This window comes from Emys orbicularis, chromosome 1 (assembly GCF_028017835.1).
Source record: "Emys orbicularis isolate rEmyOrb1 chromosome 1, rEmyOrb1.hap1, whole genome shotgun sequence".
NCBI classification, from domain to species: Eukaryota; Metazoa; Chordata; order Testudines; family Emydidae; genus Emys; species Emys orbicularis.
Window position 1 is genome coordinate 70,604,623 of NC_088683.1, and position 13,266 is coordinate 70,617,888.

Sequence of the window (13,266 nt, forward strand, 5' to 3'; positions counted from 1 at the left end):
CTTGCTGCAGCGCTCGCAGTGGAGAGTGAAGAGGAGCTGTTTTTACTACAAGCTGCAAACTGCTAGGAGTGGCCATAAGGTTGCTCAGAATGATGCAAAGTCACCTGCCTAACCAGGAGGAAAAGAGAAGGGGATATTGTTGTGGACACTCATCTCTCTCTGAGTCCTAGCACCCCCCATGCAATCCCCTTCCGGCCCTTGAGGGAGACAGAGGGTGCAGCAGAGTGGGAATCTCAACCCATAAGGGCCACAAGGTCTCACCCTATCACTTGAGCCCAAACCCATCATCAAAATCTTTTACCTCTGGGAACCATTCATTTTATTCTCTTAACTGCACTGGAAACTGGCCACAGGTTGCGATGAATAAACAACTCCACCCTGGTACCTCAGTCAGGTACTAAGCATGTTCCTGCTTAACCCACTGTGGCTTGAAAGTGCTACAAGGAAGATAAAAACCTCCCTGCCCTCCACCAGTTGACCCATGGGAGAAAAAATTCCTTCCTGACCCCCTAAACAGGCGATCAGCTAGACCCACCGCATCTGTCAGGCCAGGTTCCCATTTCTAGTTTGGGTGGGCAGCTGAAAGAGGCTCCATGTGGCTCCTGCATGGGGCAAAATCCTGGGAGCAGGGGAATGCTGGCCATTGAGCACCCCTCTCCCCCAGCTGGCCAATGGGTGCCAGAGACTTCCAGGGGAAGGGGCGACCTATTGTCCCTTGATGAGTGTCTCCCTCCCTTGCCTGGGACCGTCCCCATTTCCCCACAGCCCCATCAATTTCCCCCACCCACTGATGCAAGTGTGTGGCATTTTTGCCAGGCAGGCCCTCACCCATCATAGTGAAACTCCACATATCGTGAAGTTTTTGTGCTGGGAGATCAAAATTCTTCAACTATAAAAGGTCCCCACCTTGTGCCAAAATATTGGAAATAGCAGCATAATTACACTGAATTTTGTTTGCTCTTAATAAAGTTGTAGCATCAATCATTTGTGACAGACAGGAAGAAAACTGCAAATGTTTCTATTTGTTTAATGAAGTTTCCAGAAGTGTTTTACCAATTAAACAAAAGCAAAAGACCCACTTTTCAGAACCTGGAACATTCTCATTCCAGCATCAGTAACCACCATCTCCCATGGCTGTGTCTCTGCAGAAAGAGTAAAGTGTACAAAAGGATAAATGTACAAGGAATAGTCAAAGCAGATACCAAACAAATCTTTTTATGTAGCTCTGACAATAGACCTTAAACCTCACCTGCCGTTATCTCACCTATTCCCCTATAACTCCTTTCCTGAGCTGAGATTGCTAGTTGTGCAGAACTGTGTTGAAACAGTACAGAATTGCAGGAATATACATTTCTATCAGCTTAGTGTTTTTTTTACAGAATTTTTAGTTTTTTTTTTTTTAAATCAGCATTTTAGGGTACATATACACTGCAATCGGAGGTGTGACTGCAGCTTAGATAGACATACCTGCACTAGCATGACTAAAAATAGCAGTGCACAGTCAACACACAGGTTCCAGCCATACGAGTAGGTCCCCAGTGTGCTTGTATAGCCTGCAATGAAGCCCCTGCCACCACATCTACACTGCTATATTTTGCCATGCTAGTGTGGACATTTCTACCTGGGATTGCAGTGTAGACATACCCTGAGTGTACAAGCTCAACCCGTGCTTCTACAAAAATTCAAGCACGTGCAGAAGGTTACTTATGTGAGTAGCCCCATTGAGATGTATGAGACTACTCATCTGAGTAAAATTATGACACAGAGGTGTAAGTTATTGTAGAACTGGTTCTTTATTTGTGAGATTCTGAAATGGGATTCTAAACCAATAGCCTCCAAAAATAAATAAATGCAGTAACTCTGTTTCCTTTTAATTGCCTTTTTATTATGGAGAAGTCATATATTTCAGTCTTCTTTTTGTTTAGTGTAATATTTCTGAAACAACAAATCATGGAACTGTGGGAACAAAAAAAAAATTTCAACTTTTCTGAAATTTAAATTTAAAACATATACAAACAACAGAGGCCAGATGTTTGGTTATGTAAGGACTATAAACAAACTAATTCATTCCCCCTTTCAGAAATCATTAACTAAATGCACCACCATGGAGGCAGACAATCCATCCATCCTCAGCTCTGTAGGGGAGGGAGGTATTTACCCATCCAGTTTCAGATCATTAATCAAAGTCCATCCAAAGTCCAACTGAAGTCAAGCTTCCCTTGAATGACTTAGTGTAATGGGAAACAAAACCCCAGAAACAATGCACTCACTGGCTTTAGTGCTGAAGCATAAAAAAAATTCTAATTACACATGGAAATTCATTGTGGACTGTCTGAGAAAACATATCATAAGTGTGCAAATGCAGTCAATATGTTATTTAAAATTGCAAAGTATGCATGCATCTTTCAAAAACCATACAACCTTTCAAATTTAAACATAGACAACATGAACGACATCTGAGAGAAGAATAAACCCAATCTCCTACAGATTAGCTACCTGTGATAGCAACAAAAGAATTGATTTCCCTTTGGTGCCCAGATTGGGGTAGGATGGGAATAGCAGGTAGAAAAACACAGGACAGCGTTAAAAAAACTGTCAAGAATAGAGCAACTAAATTTGCAGCGTGCCCTACAGAAGTGACCAGATAACTTTCACCCAAGAGTGTTAAACAAATTGGCCAAGGATCTCACTGAACCAAATTGTTGACTTTAAACAAATCTTGGAACACTGGGAAAGTTCCAGAGGACTGGAAAAAAAGCTAATGTTTTGCCAATATTTAAAAAGGATAAATGGGATGACCTGGGAAACTGTAAGTCAGCTAGCCTGACATCAATCCCTGGCAAAATCATGGAAAGGCTGGTATAGACACAATCAGTACAAAATTAGAAGATGGTAATATAATTAATTCCAATCAACATCTTTTTATGAAAAATAAGTACTGTCCAACAACCTTGATATACTATTTCTGCTGTGATCACAGGTTTGCTTGATAAAAGTAACTGTGCTGACATAATATACTTAACACTTCTGTTGGTCCCACGTGACATTCTGATTAAAAATTAGCACTATACATAATCAATGCATCCCATATCAAAAGGATTAAAACTGGCTAACTGATAGATCTCAAAAAGTAATTCTAAATGGGGAATCCTCAAGCAATGGGGGATCTTTCTATTGGGATCCTGGAGGGATCTGTTCTTAGCCCAATGCTTTTCTACATCTGTAACAATAATCTGAAAGAAAATATAAAATAATTGCTGGTAAAGTTTGCAGAGGACACAAAAATTAGTGGAATGGTAAATAATGATGGGGACAATTATGCAAACTGACCTGGATTGCTTGGAAAGGTGTACTCATTTTTAACACCACCAAATGCAAGGAAACACATTTAGGAACAAAGAAAGTAGACCACAATTATAAGAGGAAGGACTGTACCTCCTCTGGAAAGCAGTGACTTTGAAAAATATTTAGGGGTTATGGTAGATAACCAGTTGAATATGAGCTCCCCATCTGATGTTGTAGCAAATAAGATGAATGTGATCCTTGGCTGCAGAAGCAGGGGTGGAATAGGGAAGTGGTATTATCTCTGTATACAGCATTAGTGAGACCATTAATACAATCCTGAGTCCACTTCTCATGTCCACATTTCGGAAAGGAAGTTGACAAACTGGAAATGGTTCAGAAGAGAGCTACAAAAATTATTTGAGGTTTGGAAAACCTGCTGTAGAGTGAGAGCCTAAAGAAGCCCAATCTATTTAATTTATCACAGTTAAGAGGTGACTTGATCAGGATCTACAAGAATCTTCCTTTATGAGGAAGATATGTCTATAGTGAGGGCTCTTTAATCTAGAACAGTGATGGGCAACCAGTGCCTCACGGGTTGCACACAGCCTGTCAGGGTAATCCACTGGCGGGCCACAAGACAGTTTGTTTACATTGACTGTCCGCAGGCACGACCGCCCACAGCTCCTAGTGGCCGCGGTTCACTGTTCCCGGCCAATGGGAGCTGCGGGAAGCGGCGCAGGGGTGGCGAACAGCAAACCGCAGCCACTGGGAGCTGCGGGCGGCCCTGCCTGCGGATGGTCAGTGTAAACAAACTGTCTTGTGGCCCGCCAGCAGATTACCCTGACGGACTGTGTGCGGCCCGCGGGCTGCAGGTTGCCCACCACTGATCTAGAAGAACAAAAGTATAATGTGATCTAGTGGTTGGAAGCTGAAGTTAAACAAATTCAGACTAGAAACAGGTACACATTTTAAACTGTGAGGATAATTAATCATTGAAAAAATTTACCTAGGGATGTGGTAGATTCTTTCTCCCTTGCTGTTTTTAAGTCAGGGCTAGATGTTTTTCTAAAAGTCATGGTCCTGATGCAGAAATTACTAGATGAAGTTCTTTGTCTTAGGAAGTCAAATTAGACTAAAATATTCATCCTGCTGGCCGTGAAGTCTTTGTATGAAAAATGATAAATTACTCTGGTACATTTTCTCCCAGAGAGAATTCTGCAAAAAAGAACTTTGACCGAGAAAATCTTGGGCCAATTAGAATCAACTCAAATATATTCCAAAAAGCAGCTAAACTCACCCTTAATTTTCTCCAAATAGGCACAGAATGTATATTAATAGAATTATAATCCCAAACTTTTTTGTTTGTTTGTTTCAAAAAATGATTTTAAGCTACTACAATTCAAAATAGTGCAAGACACTAAATGTGCAATTCGTCACAAAAAGGTCTAATGAGGGTCTGAAACTGGAAAAATAAGTTCTATCCTAGTGAAACGCAACTGTAAAGGTGCATAGTGTTCCAATTAAATAGGCATGGTCCATCTTTCACTAACAGTACCCTCCCTCCTCTGAACAGCTGGGATCCTTATTCAGGAGCTGTTGAACAGGTATGGTTTTCCAGTTAAAGCTTTACCACAGGGAATATTCCACTTCACGCAGAAAGTATGAACCTCAGCAGAGCCTTTTTGGATGGGAGTCTTTGGTATGGAGTTTTATTGCAACATTGGCCAAGTCCTTGTTACAGTGTTCTCTTTTACTACTCTGTTGAGGGAAGGGTGGCCCAATGGATTAGGATTCTAGCTTGAGTCTTTGAAAAGCTGTGTTCAAATGCCTGCCCCCCCAAAAAAAACTCAGTGTGTGATATCGGACAAGATACTTAGCCTATCTTAAGGCTCAGTTGCCCAGCTGTAGTTTTTGCCTCTCAGGGATGTTGTGGGGATAAATACTTTAAAAATGATGAGATACTCAGATACCATATTGCAGGGGGCCATATATGAACGATAGATCCATTATTTCACATCAAATATGGGATATCTTTCTTCTACACACTTCCTGAAGAATGCATCTCCTTTTGGAAAAATAGCAGACCTCACAAATGCATTTGTGATGTTTATTTATTTAAGTTTGTAAGACATCATCCCCACCCCCCCAAAAAAAGGCGGGGAGGTGCTATAGAAATGTGGATAAATGTAAAGTAATGCACATTGGAAAAAATAACCCCAACTATACATACAATATGATGGGGGCTAATTTAGCTACAACAAGTCAGGAAAAAGATCTTTGTTAAAGATCAAAAAAGCAAACAGGATGTTAGGGATCATTAAAAAGGGGACAGAGAATAAGACTGAGAATATATTATTGCCCTTATATAAATTGATGGTACGCCCACATCTCGAATACTGCGTACAGATGTGGTCTCCTCATCTAAAAAAAGATATACTGGCACTAGAAAAGGTTCAGAAAAGGGCAACTAAAATGATTAGGGGTTTGGAACGGGTCCCATATGAGGAGAGATTAAAGAGGCTAGGACTCTTCAGCTTGGAAAAGAGGAGACTAAGGGGGGATATGATAGAGGTATATAAAATCATGAGTGATGTGGAGAAAGTGGGTAAGGAAACGTTATTTACTTATTCCCATAATACGAGAACTAGGGGTCACCAAATGAAATTAATAGGCAGCAGGTTTAAAACAAATACAAGGAAGTTCTTCTTCACGCAGCACACAGTCAACTTGTGGAACTCCTTACCTGAGGAGGTTGTGAAGGCTAGGACTATAACAGCGTTTAAAAGAGAACTGGATAAATTCATGGTGGTTAAGTCCATTAATGGCTATTAGCCAGGATGGGTAAGGAATGGTGTCCCTAGCCTCTGCTTGTCAGAGGATGGAGATGGATGGCAGGAGAGAGATCACTTGATCATTGCCTGTTGGTCCACTCCCTCTGGGGCACCTGGCATTGGCCACTGTCGGTAGACAGGATACTGGGCTAGATGGACCTTTGGTCTGACCCGGTACGGCCATTATGTTCTAAATGGAAAGTATTGTAAGAAATTTTAGCAATTACATTGAGGGCCACATTTTTATAAAGGTGTGCCTGGGGAAAAGATACATGTCCCATTACTTCATGTGCAGTCATGGTAAATGAGCCATGATCATTAATGTGTGCATGTACTGTGATTGTGTGCACAATTGCATTAAAATGAACACACAAATTATGCATGCACAGTTCTAAAAATATGAGCCAGAATGTTCCATAATACCACTGGTAGTCAGCCTATTTATATTTTAGTATTAGACATTGTTTACTCTTTAAAAAGAACAGTATGAACAATTAGATATGCATTGTAAACCATAAACTTGATTTATAGTGAAAGTGCATTTGTCTCTGCAGCCCAGCTGCCAGTAAATTGACTACACAGTTACAGGATTTTTTTTAACAGTATATTAATGATGACAAAACAAGGCTCCTAAACAACTGCCTTTGGCATCTGTGGTTCAAACATACTCATGTTGCATTTTAACAACCAAATTAATTCCACATGAAGAGAAATGTATTTACCTTTTTCTTTTTTTTTTTTTTTAAACCCTGCAGACGTCTTGCAGGAAATGGCTTGACATACATTCCCAGGGGAGCATTTGCTGGCCTTTTCAGTCTTAAAGTGCTGTAAGTAAACTGTGTGGTGTTTGATATATTTGATTTCCTAAATGCTCCAGGGAACTAATTAACATGTAAAGATTTGATCAAGTAAATTTTGATCAGTCCATTGTGAGCGATTCAGATGGAATGAAGATACATATTAATATTTGTATATATTTGCTTTATCATATGGAAAATGTCCTAAACACAAATGGTTCTAAAATAGCTTGCTCATCAACTAAATGTCACTGTACAATATCAAAGACAAAAATTGTTCCAGTTAATAGTTTCTTTAACTGTCCACAAAAGTTCTAAATTCAAGTCTAAAAGCTTCAGAGGCGTTTTTAATGGTTGGATAAAATTGAGGATAGTTTTTCTTTTAGCTTTTTGAGGGGCAAGCTGGATAGATTAATTACTGTAAACTAGGCATAATTTAAATACAGCTCTCCGTTCATATCTAAATCTTGTATCCTCATGGATGTAATCAGTTCAGGATAAGCTCGGGTCTATAAAAAAAACAGCTAAAGAATATTACCTGCCTTTTTTGTGTTTATTTTTTATTAAAAACTTGTGCATTTGAGAAGTATAATACTGCACATAATAAAAGTCGTAAAAATAGGATTATGGGCCAAATCCCACTCTATTTACTTAACTCAACTTCAGGGGAAGTTTTGCCTGGGTAAGGATGTCAAAATTTGCCCCTTTTTGAATAAAATGCCAACCACCTATTCAGTATCAGCCAAATCCAGAGATCCTATTCACTTCAAGATCATGCCCAGCCACTGCAAGACGTGTAAGTGGGGAGAAGGTAACAAGGACTCTCTCGCCCCTGTCCTCTCAGGAGTTGGCACAATAGCAGTCTTTGGCTCAGGGAGCTCTGGGGCTACCAAGGGATAGTGCTACTGTCAGAAATACCTCCTCTACTGGGGACCGAGAAGGAGCAGAGCCAAAGCCGCACTACCCCTTTTGCAGTGACCAGCTCAGCTTCTGGCTGGACATAGAGGATAGCTGGTCACACTCCCCTCCGTACTTTCCCTTACTGGTTGGCTGGGCCTTAACAGCACAATAGAGTCCTTCATTTTTACTCAGGCAAAGCCTTTTTGCACAGTGGGAGTTTACCCAGGCATGGACCTCTGGCTTTGGCACTTCTTGGGTTTTTCTGGAAGTCCTCTGTTCCTGCCCTAGCCCCAAATGTTTCATCAAATTCAAAAGAAATGAAAAGTGCATTTCGGCCCCTGAGAAGAAGGTGGCGTGACAGATATAGAATGGATTGTTTTTCAGGTCATTGCCTTTTTTTGTGCAACAAGGAGCAACTTCCTCTGTAGACTTGAAAAAACTAATCTCACCAAGCCAAATTCTATAATCTTTTCTCAGGCAAAACTCTACCTGGGTCAAATTTTAAAGTCTTTACTGAGAAAAATTCCAATTAGCTGTAATAGCTGTTTTCTTGAGTAAGAATCTCAGGAGGTGGTCCATTGCCTTTGAAATTTTGTCTGAGTAAGAAATAGGAAGGGACTTGAGTTTTTGGGGGGAGCCAGGTTCATAAGTACCTGAAAAGAGTTAGGAGAACAAGTTCCATTGAAAGCCAGCGGGACTTTGTATTCTGAACTGCCTCAGATGCTTTTGAAAATCCAGCCCTTAGCTAGCATGCTACTATTAATACAGTTAGTTCATGCTGCAGGTATTTGCTCACCTTGAGAAGACAAATCCACTAATGAAAGAATGCAAAATGTGAGTTTTAAAGGTGGTTTAGTAATTTTTAGATATATGTGTAAATTACATCTTAATTTGATAAGGTCAAAATCTGCACCCCATAATACCCATACAATCCCATTCCTGGAGTTTCATGGGTGAAAGAGAGCAAAATTTGGCCTAAAGTATGTAAAGTAAAATAATTTCCTTTTCTTACATTGTTTCCGGATTTCAATGAAGAATGCTGCAGAACAATCAGTTAAAGCAGGTTCCCACTGAAGCACTCCAGAACTTGCGCAGTCTTCAGTCTCTGTAAGTATACTTGATATACTACACTATATTAAGTTGTTAATGTAACTATTTTATAAGATAATGTTGTTATCAAATAGTATATTTGGTCAATTTTTTCTTCCCAACTCCCTTTGAATACATTTTCAACTACAATACCATATTCTTCAATTAAACATCAGAAGTGACTTAATGTGACAGTTGCTTTACAGTACTTTAAGATGGTTCAAAGTCTGAGCAAAGATGCACTGCACTGTGATACTTACTGTTCGGTCAAGTATAATTGAAAATAGAAATTGCTTTCATGAACACTGCTGATCTTTCTCATCATTAAGGTTTCCCGAAGAACACCTTTAATATATTTTTAAATCTCTAAATGACATTGTAATTAATTCTTGTTTTACAACACTGAAAACACTATTAATTCATCTTTAATTCCCTTTTGTGTAATGTGCTTGAAGCACACAAGGCAAACAGGTCCCCACACTTATATGACTTGGCTGTACCATATTAGCCTTGTCTGTGAGCCTCCATTTTATCAGAACTATTGCCCAGGTCCAAAGACCAAAAGTTACCATTAGCTGGCTGTTTAGTGGCTTGTGTGAAGTGATATGAGTTGTCTTACAGTAGTTCCCAGTAGACAAGTAAGAAAGGATAGTCTCGTGGGTAACACAGGAGTGGGGGTCAGTCGATAAACATTCTATTTCCAGGTTTCAGAGTAGCAGCCGTGTTAGTCTGTATCCGCAAAAATAACAGGAGTACTTGTGGCACCTTAGAGACTAACAAATTTATTTGAGCATAAGCTTTCGTGGGCCCACGAAAGCTTATGCTCTAATAAATTTGTTAGTCTCTAAGGTGCCACAAGTACTCCTGTTATTCTATTTCCAGATTAGCCACAAACATCCGTTGTGACCTGGGCAAGAAACTGGAGTCTAAAGTTTCAAAAGTATTGACTAATTTTGGGTGCTGACCTTCAGACATCAAGATAGCCAGAGCTGGGCACTCAGAATCTTAGGTGCCTTACATCTGGGGACATGTGAAAATTCAGACTGCAACTTCTCGGTGCTTCAGTTTTTCCCATCTGCAGAATTGGTGTAAAGCCCATCCTCTTCACAAGGGTGTTGGAGGCATAATTAATCTTTGTAAATGTTTTAGGTCCTCGTGTGGAAGGCACTAGAAAAAATCAAATATTTAGTTTCACAAAAATCATTACCACAGTTTGCACTAATTAGCAACTTCATTGGGAGTCTGCAGAGAGGATGAGGACTCAGAGGACATATAGACTATGCTATAGACTGGCTTAGGTCAGAGTTGAGACATATTGATGGGGGTATTGTGGAAAAACTTGAGCTGTCTCAGATTATGCTAGAGCCTTGTTCTGTGTATAAAGAGAAGCCTCCAGTATCTTTTGCATACACTAAATTCAGACACATTTTAAAAAAAAAACTGAAATTTTTTGTAATGATTTCAAACATAAAAAGACATCTCTGTGACTTATTATTGCCCATGCATTCTTATGTCTGTCTTGGACAACATTTGGCTTTTGTATTTTCAAAAAGTTTATTACAGACACTAGTGTAAAGCAATCTTAAGAACTGGTTATCTAATAATCGTTACTTCCTTCAGCGACCTTTTTCTTTATTGACCAGAGACAGCGTAAAATATCTCAAGCATATGCTTTTAAGGTTATTCTTCTTTCCTTTGATTTTCATGAAAGTCATGAGAAAACGCTGGTCTAATGACTACATTTGATTTTCCCCCTTCTAAACATAAAAAATAATATCTTGCTAAATCTCATTATTCTATAGGTATTTGGGGCTAAAACGTGATAAGGTAGGCAAACAAGGGTTTTTTTGTTGCTTTGAGAGAGACTGTGGAATTTTCAGCACAGTTTCTAAATAAAATGACAGTATCTCTCATTCTTTGTTGAGAATGTCTTTCCCTGAGGTGGGAAAGAAGAAGCTGAAGAAGAAAACCATAGGGTTATGTGGTCTGTGTAAAAGACTGGTATCTGGTGACAGAATTAAAATAAAAAAAAGAATGACAGAGGCTAGTAAGAACTTTAAACAGCTGTGTAGCAGACAGAAGATGGAGTGATAAGGGCTTGTACAGAAAAGCTACTATCAGCTGAAAGAAGATCATTGGCAAAAGTGAACTCTTTGAGGAAAAGAAAACCATGATTCTTTTGTTTGTTCCAACTGGGTTGTGCCTGTCAGATAAAGGTGTGCAGAGATTTAGTTTCTTGTTTCATAGAGTGTAGTAATTTTCTGTTCAGAAGGTGACTCTTGCTTTGGTTTCTGATTTACAATAGGAATTACTTTTTGAAACCCTTGAAATAACAGAAGTTCTATCAAAAGAGTAATTAAAAGGTTAAAAGCTCTTAGAAACCTTTTACCAAAGCAAAGTTTTCTTTAGGATAGCCAGGTTTAGTATTTATTTATGTTTAACTTTATAGTCTGGCATGATTTGTGTGAGCCTCATTAACCCAGTCCTTAGGCTAGAGTAGTTGTGAACTGCTGAATGTTGGTGCCAACTCTCTCATCCTTTTTTTTTTTTTAATCCTAAAAATATTATCGTGTTTAGGGGTGGGTAGCCAAGCTAATTCTATTGCTGCCTTAAAGATGCGTAGCTGATCATGTGACAATGCTAAATTCATTTTATTAGTACAAAAAGCTACAACTTTTCCCTGCTCACTCATAGCACCAGTTTAATAGCAGTTGTTTTATTTATGCATAAAAATATACATTATAGGACAGGCTTTTCCTCCATCCTCTGGTGTATAGATATGTTTTAATCCCCAAAATTGAATGAATGTATTGGAGAATCAAGCAATAATTTCTTCCACACTTTCATCCAACTTCTGATGGTACTGGCGTTTGTTGCTGTTTAAACTCTGAATTGCCTCAGTTGCCTTCTGCAGATCTTCTTTCCTGCTGGTGATGGCACTTTATCTTTCAGTTACCATAGACTTTTATTTAGTGAGGTGATTAAAAATGTACGGTGCACATTACTTGCATACTGTATGAATTAATTCTTTAACTGATTATGACTTACTTTGCTGGAAAAAGTACTGCTCCGTGAGGCAGAGTCCTGTGCTCATGTGCAGTCTCACTAAAATCATTGTGGTTCTGTTGAAGCACAGAGCAGCAGAGCAGCTTGCAGGATCAGGGCCTAAATTGTGAATATCCCAAACCAGCACTAAGGTTTTCCTGTAATTTCACTGAGGTTTCAATTCAGCTCTGAGTCATAGCTTTGCTCTCTTACTTGGCCTCATTCTTATTGGAAGCAGCCTTAGTTCTTTTGAAATTTGAGTTACAAATATTCACATACTTTGCTAAGGTTCACCTTTCCCAAATGCTATGCTATACTTACAAATATACACCTCTACCCCAATTTAACGCTGTCCTTGGGAGCCAAAAAATCTTACCGCGTTATAGGTGAAACCGCATTATATCGAACTTGCTTTGAGCCACCGGAGCGCGCAGCCCCGCCCCCCCGGAGCGCTGCTTTACCGTGTTATATCCAAATTCGTTTTATATCGGGTCACGTTATATCGGGGTAGAGGTGTGTATATATATATATATTGTGGGCATCACAAGATATTTACAAAATACAAAATCCTAGAAAATAAGATGTTGACAACAGCGCACAAAATAGTTTGTACATACTGAAAAACTAGGATATGCTTTATTTCACCTTAAACAACAAAAATCTGGGGAGAAAAATGTAAGACTGTTAACCTGTCATGTGAAGCCAATGGAGAATGCACATCTTATTTCTTTAATTAAAGCTAAAAATGAAACAATCCTTAAAACTCAGGATATTAAAATCCTCTTCAATTTTACAAGGGACTCTAGCCCCCTTGTCAACTATGAGGATGTACTAGTTCAACAGTTCTTAAAGGCATCAACTAGGTTTGAGCCAAATGATTACGTGAAACTCAGTGTTCCTGTATCACATGAGGGTTTGAAGGAACTAATCAAAGCGCTTTCATTTTGGAAGTGCCCAAGTCATAATGGATTCACAACTGAGTTCTACAGAATCATGCCTTATAGCGTACTGTAATTTTCATCTGAAGTACTGTATGAAGTGAAGGGAAATAATGTGAAATACTAATCCCAATAATAAGGGCATGTCTTCGCTACCCACCGAATCGGCGGGTAGCGCTCGATCTATCAGGGATTGATTTATCACGTCTAGTGTAGACGCGATAAATCGATCCCCGATCGCTCTGCAGTCGACTCCGGAACTCCACCGCAGCGAGAGGTGGAAGCGGAGCTGGCGGGGGAGCGGCAGCAGTCGACTCGCCGCCGTCCTCACAGCCAGGTAAGTCGACCTAAAATACGCAACTTCAGCTACGTTATTCGCGT

At 39.6% G+C, this 13,266-nt stretch overlaps 1 protein-coding gene across 1 annotated transcript in view; it reads left to right on the forward strand.

Moving 5' to 3' along the window:
* Positions 1–13,266, forward strand: part of LGR5 (leucine rich repeat containing G protein-coupled receptor 5) — a 134,520-nt gene that overhangs the window by 74,624 nt on the left and 46,630 nt on the right. The window contains exons 3-4 of the mRNA XM_065406449.1: positions 6,872–6,943; positions 8,849–8,920. Coding sequence (XP_065262521.1) covers positions 6,872–6,943; positions 8,849–8,920 — 144 coding nt within the window. The remainder of the gene's footprint in view (positions 1–6,871; positions 6,944–8,848; positions 8,921–13,266) is intronic.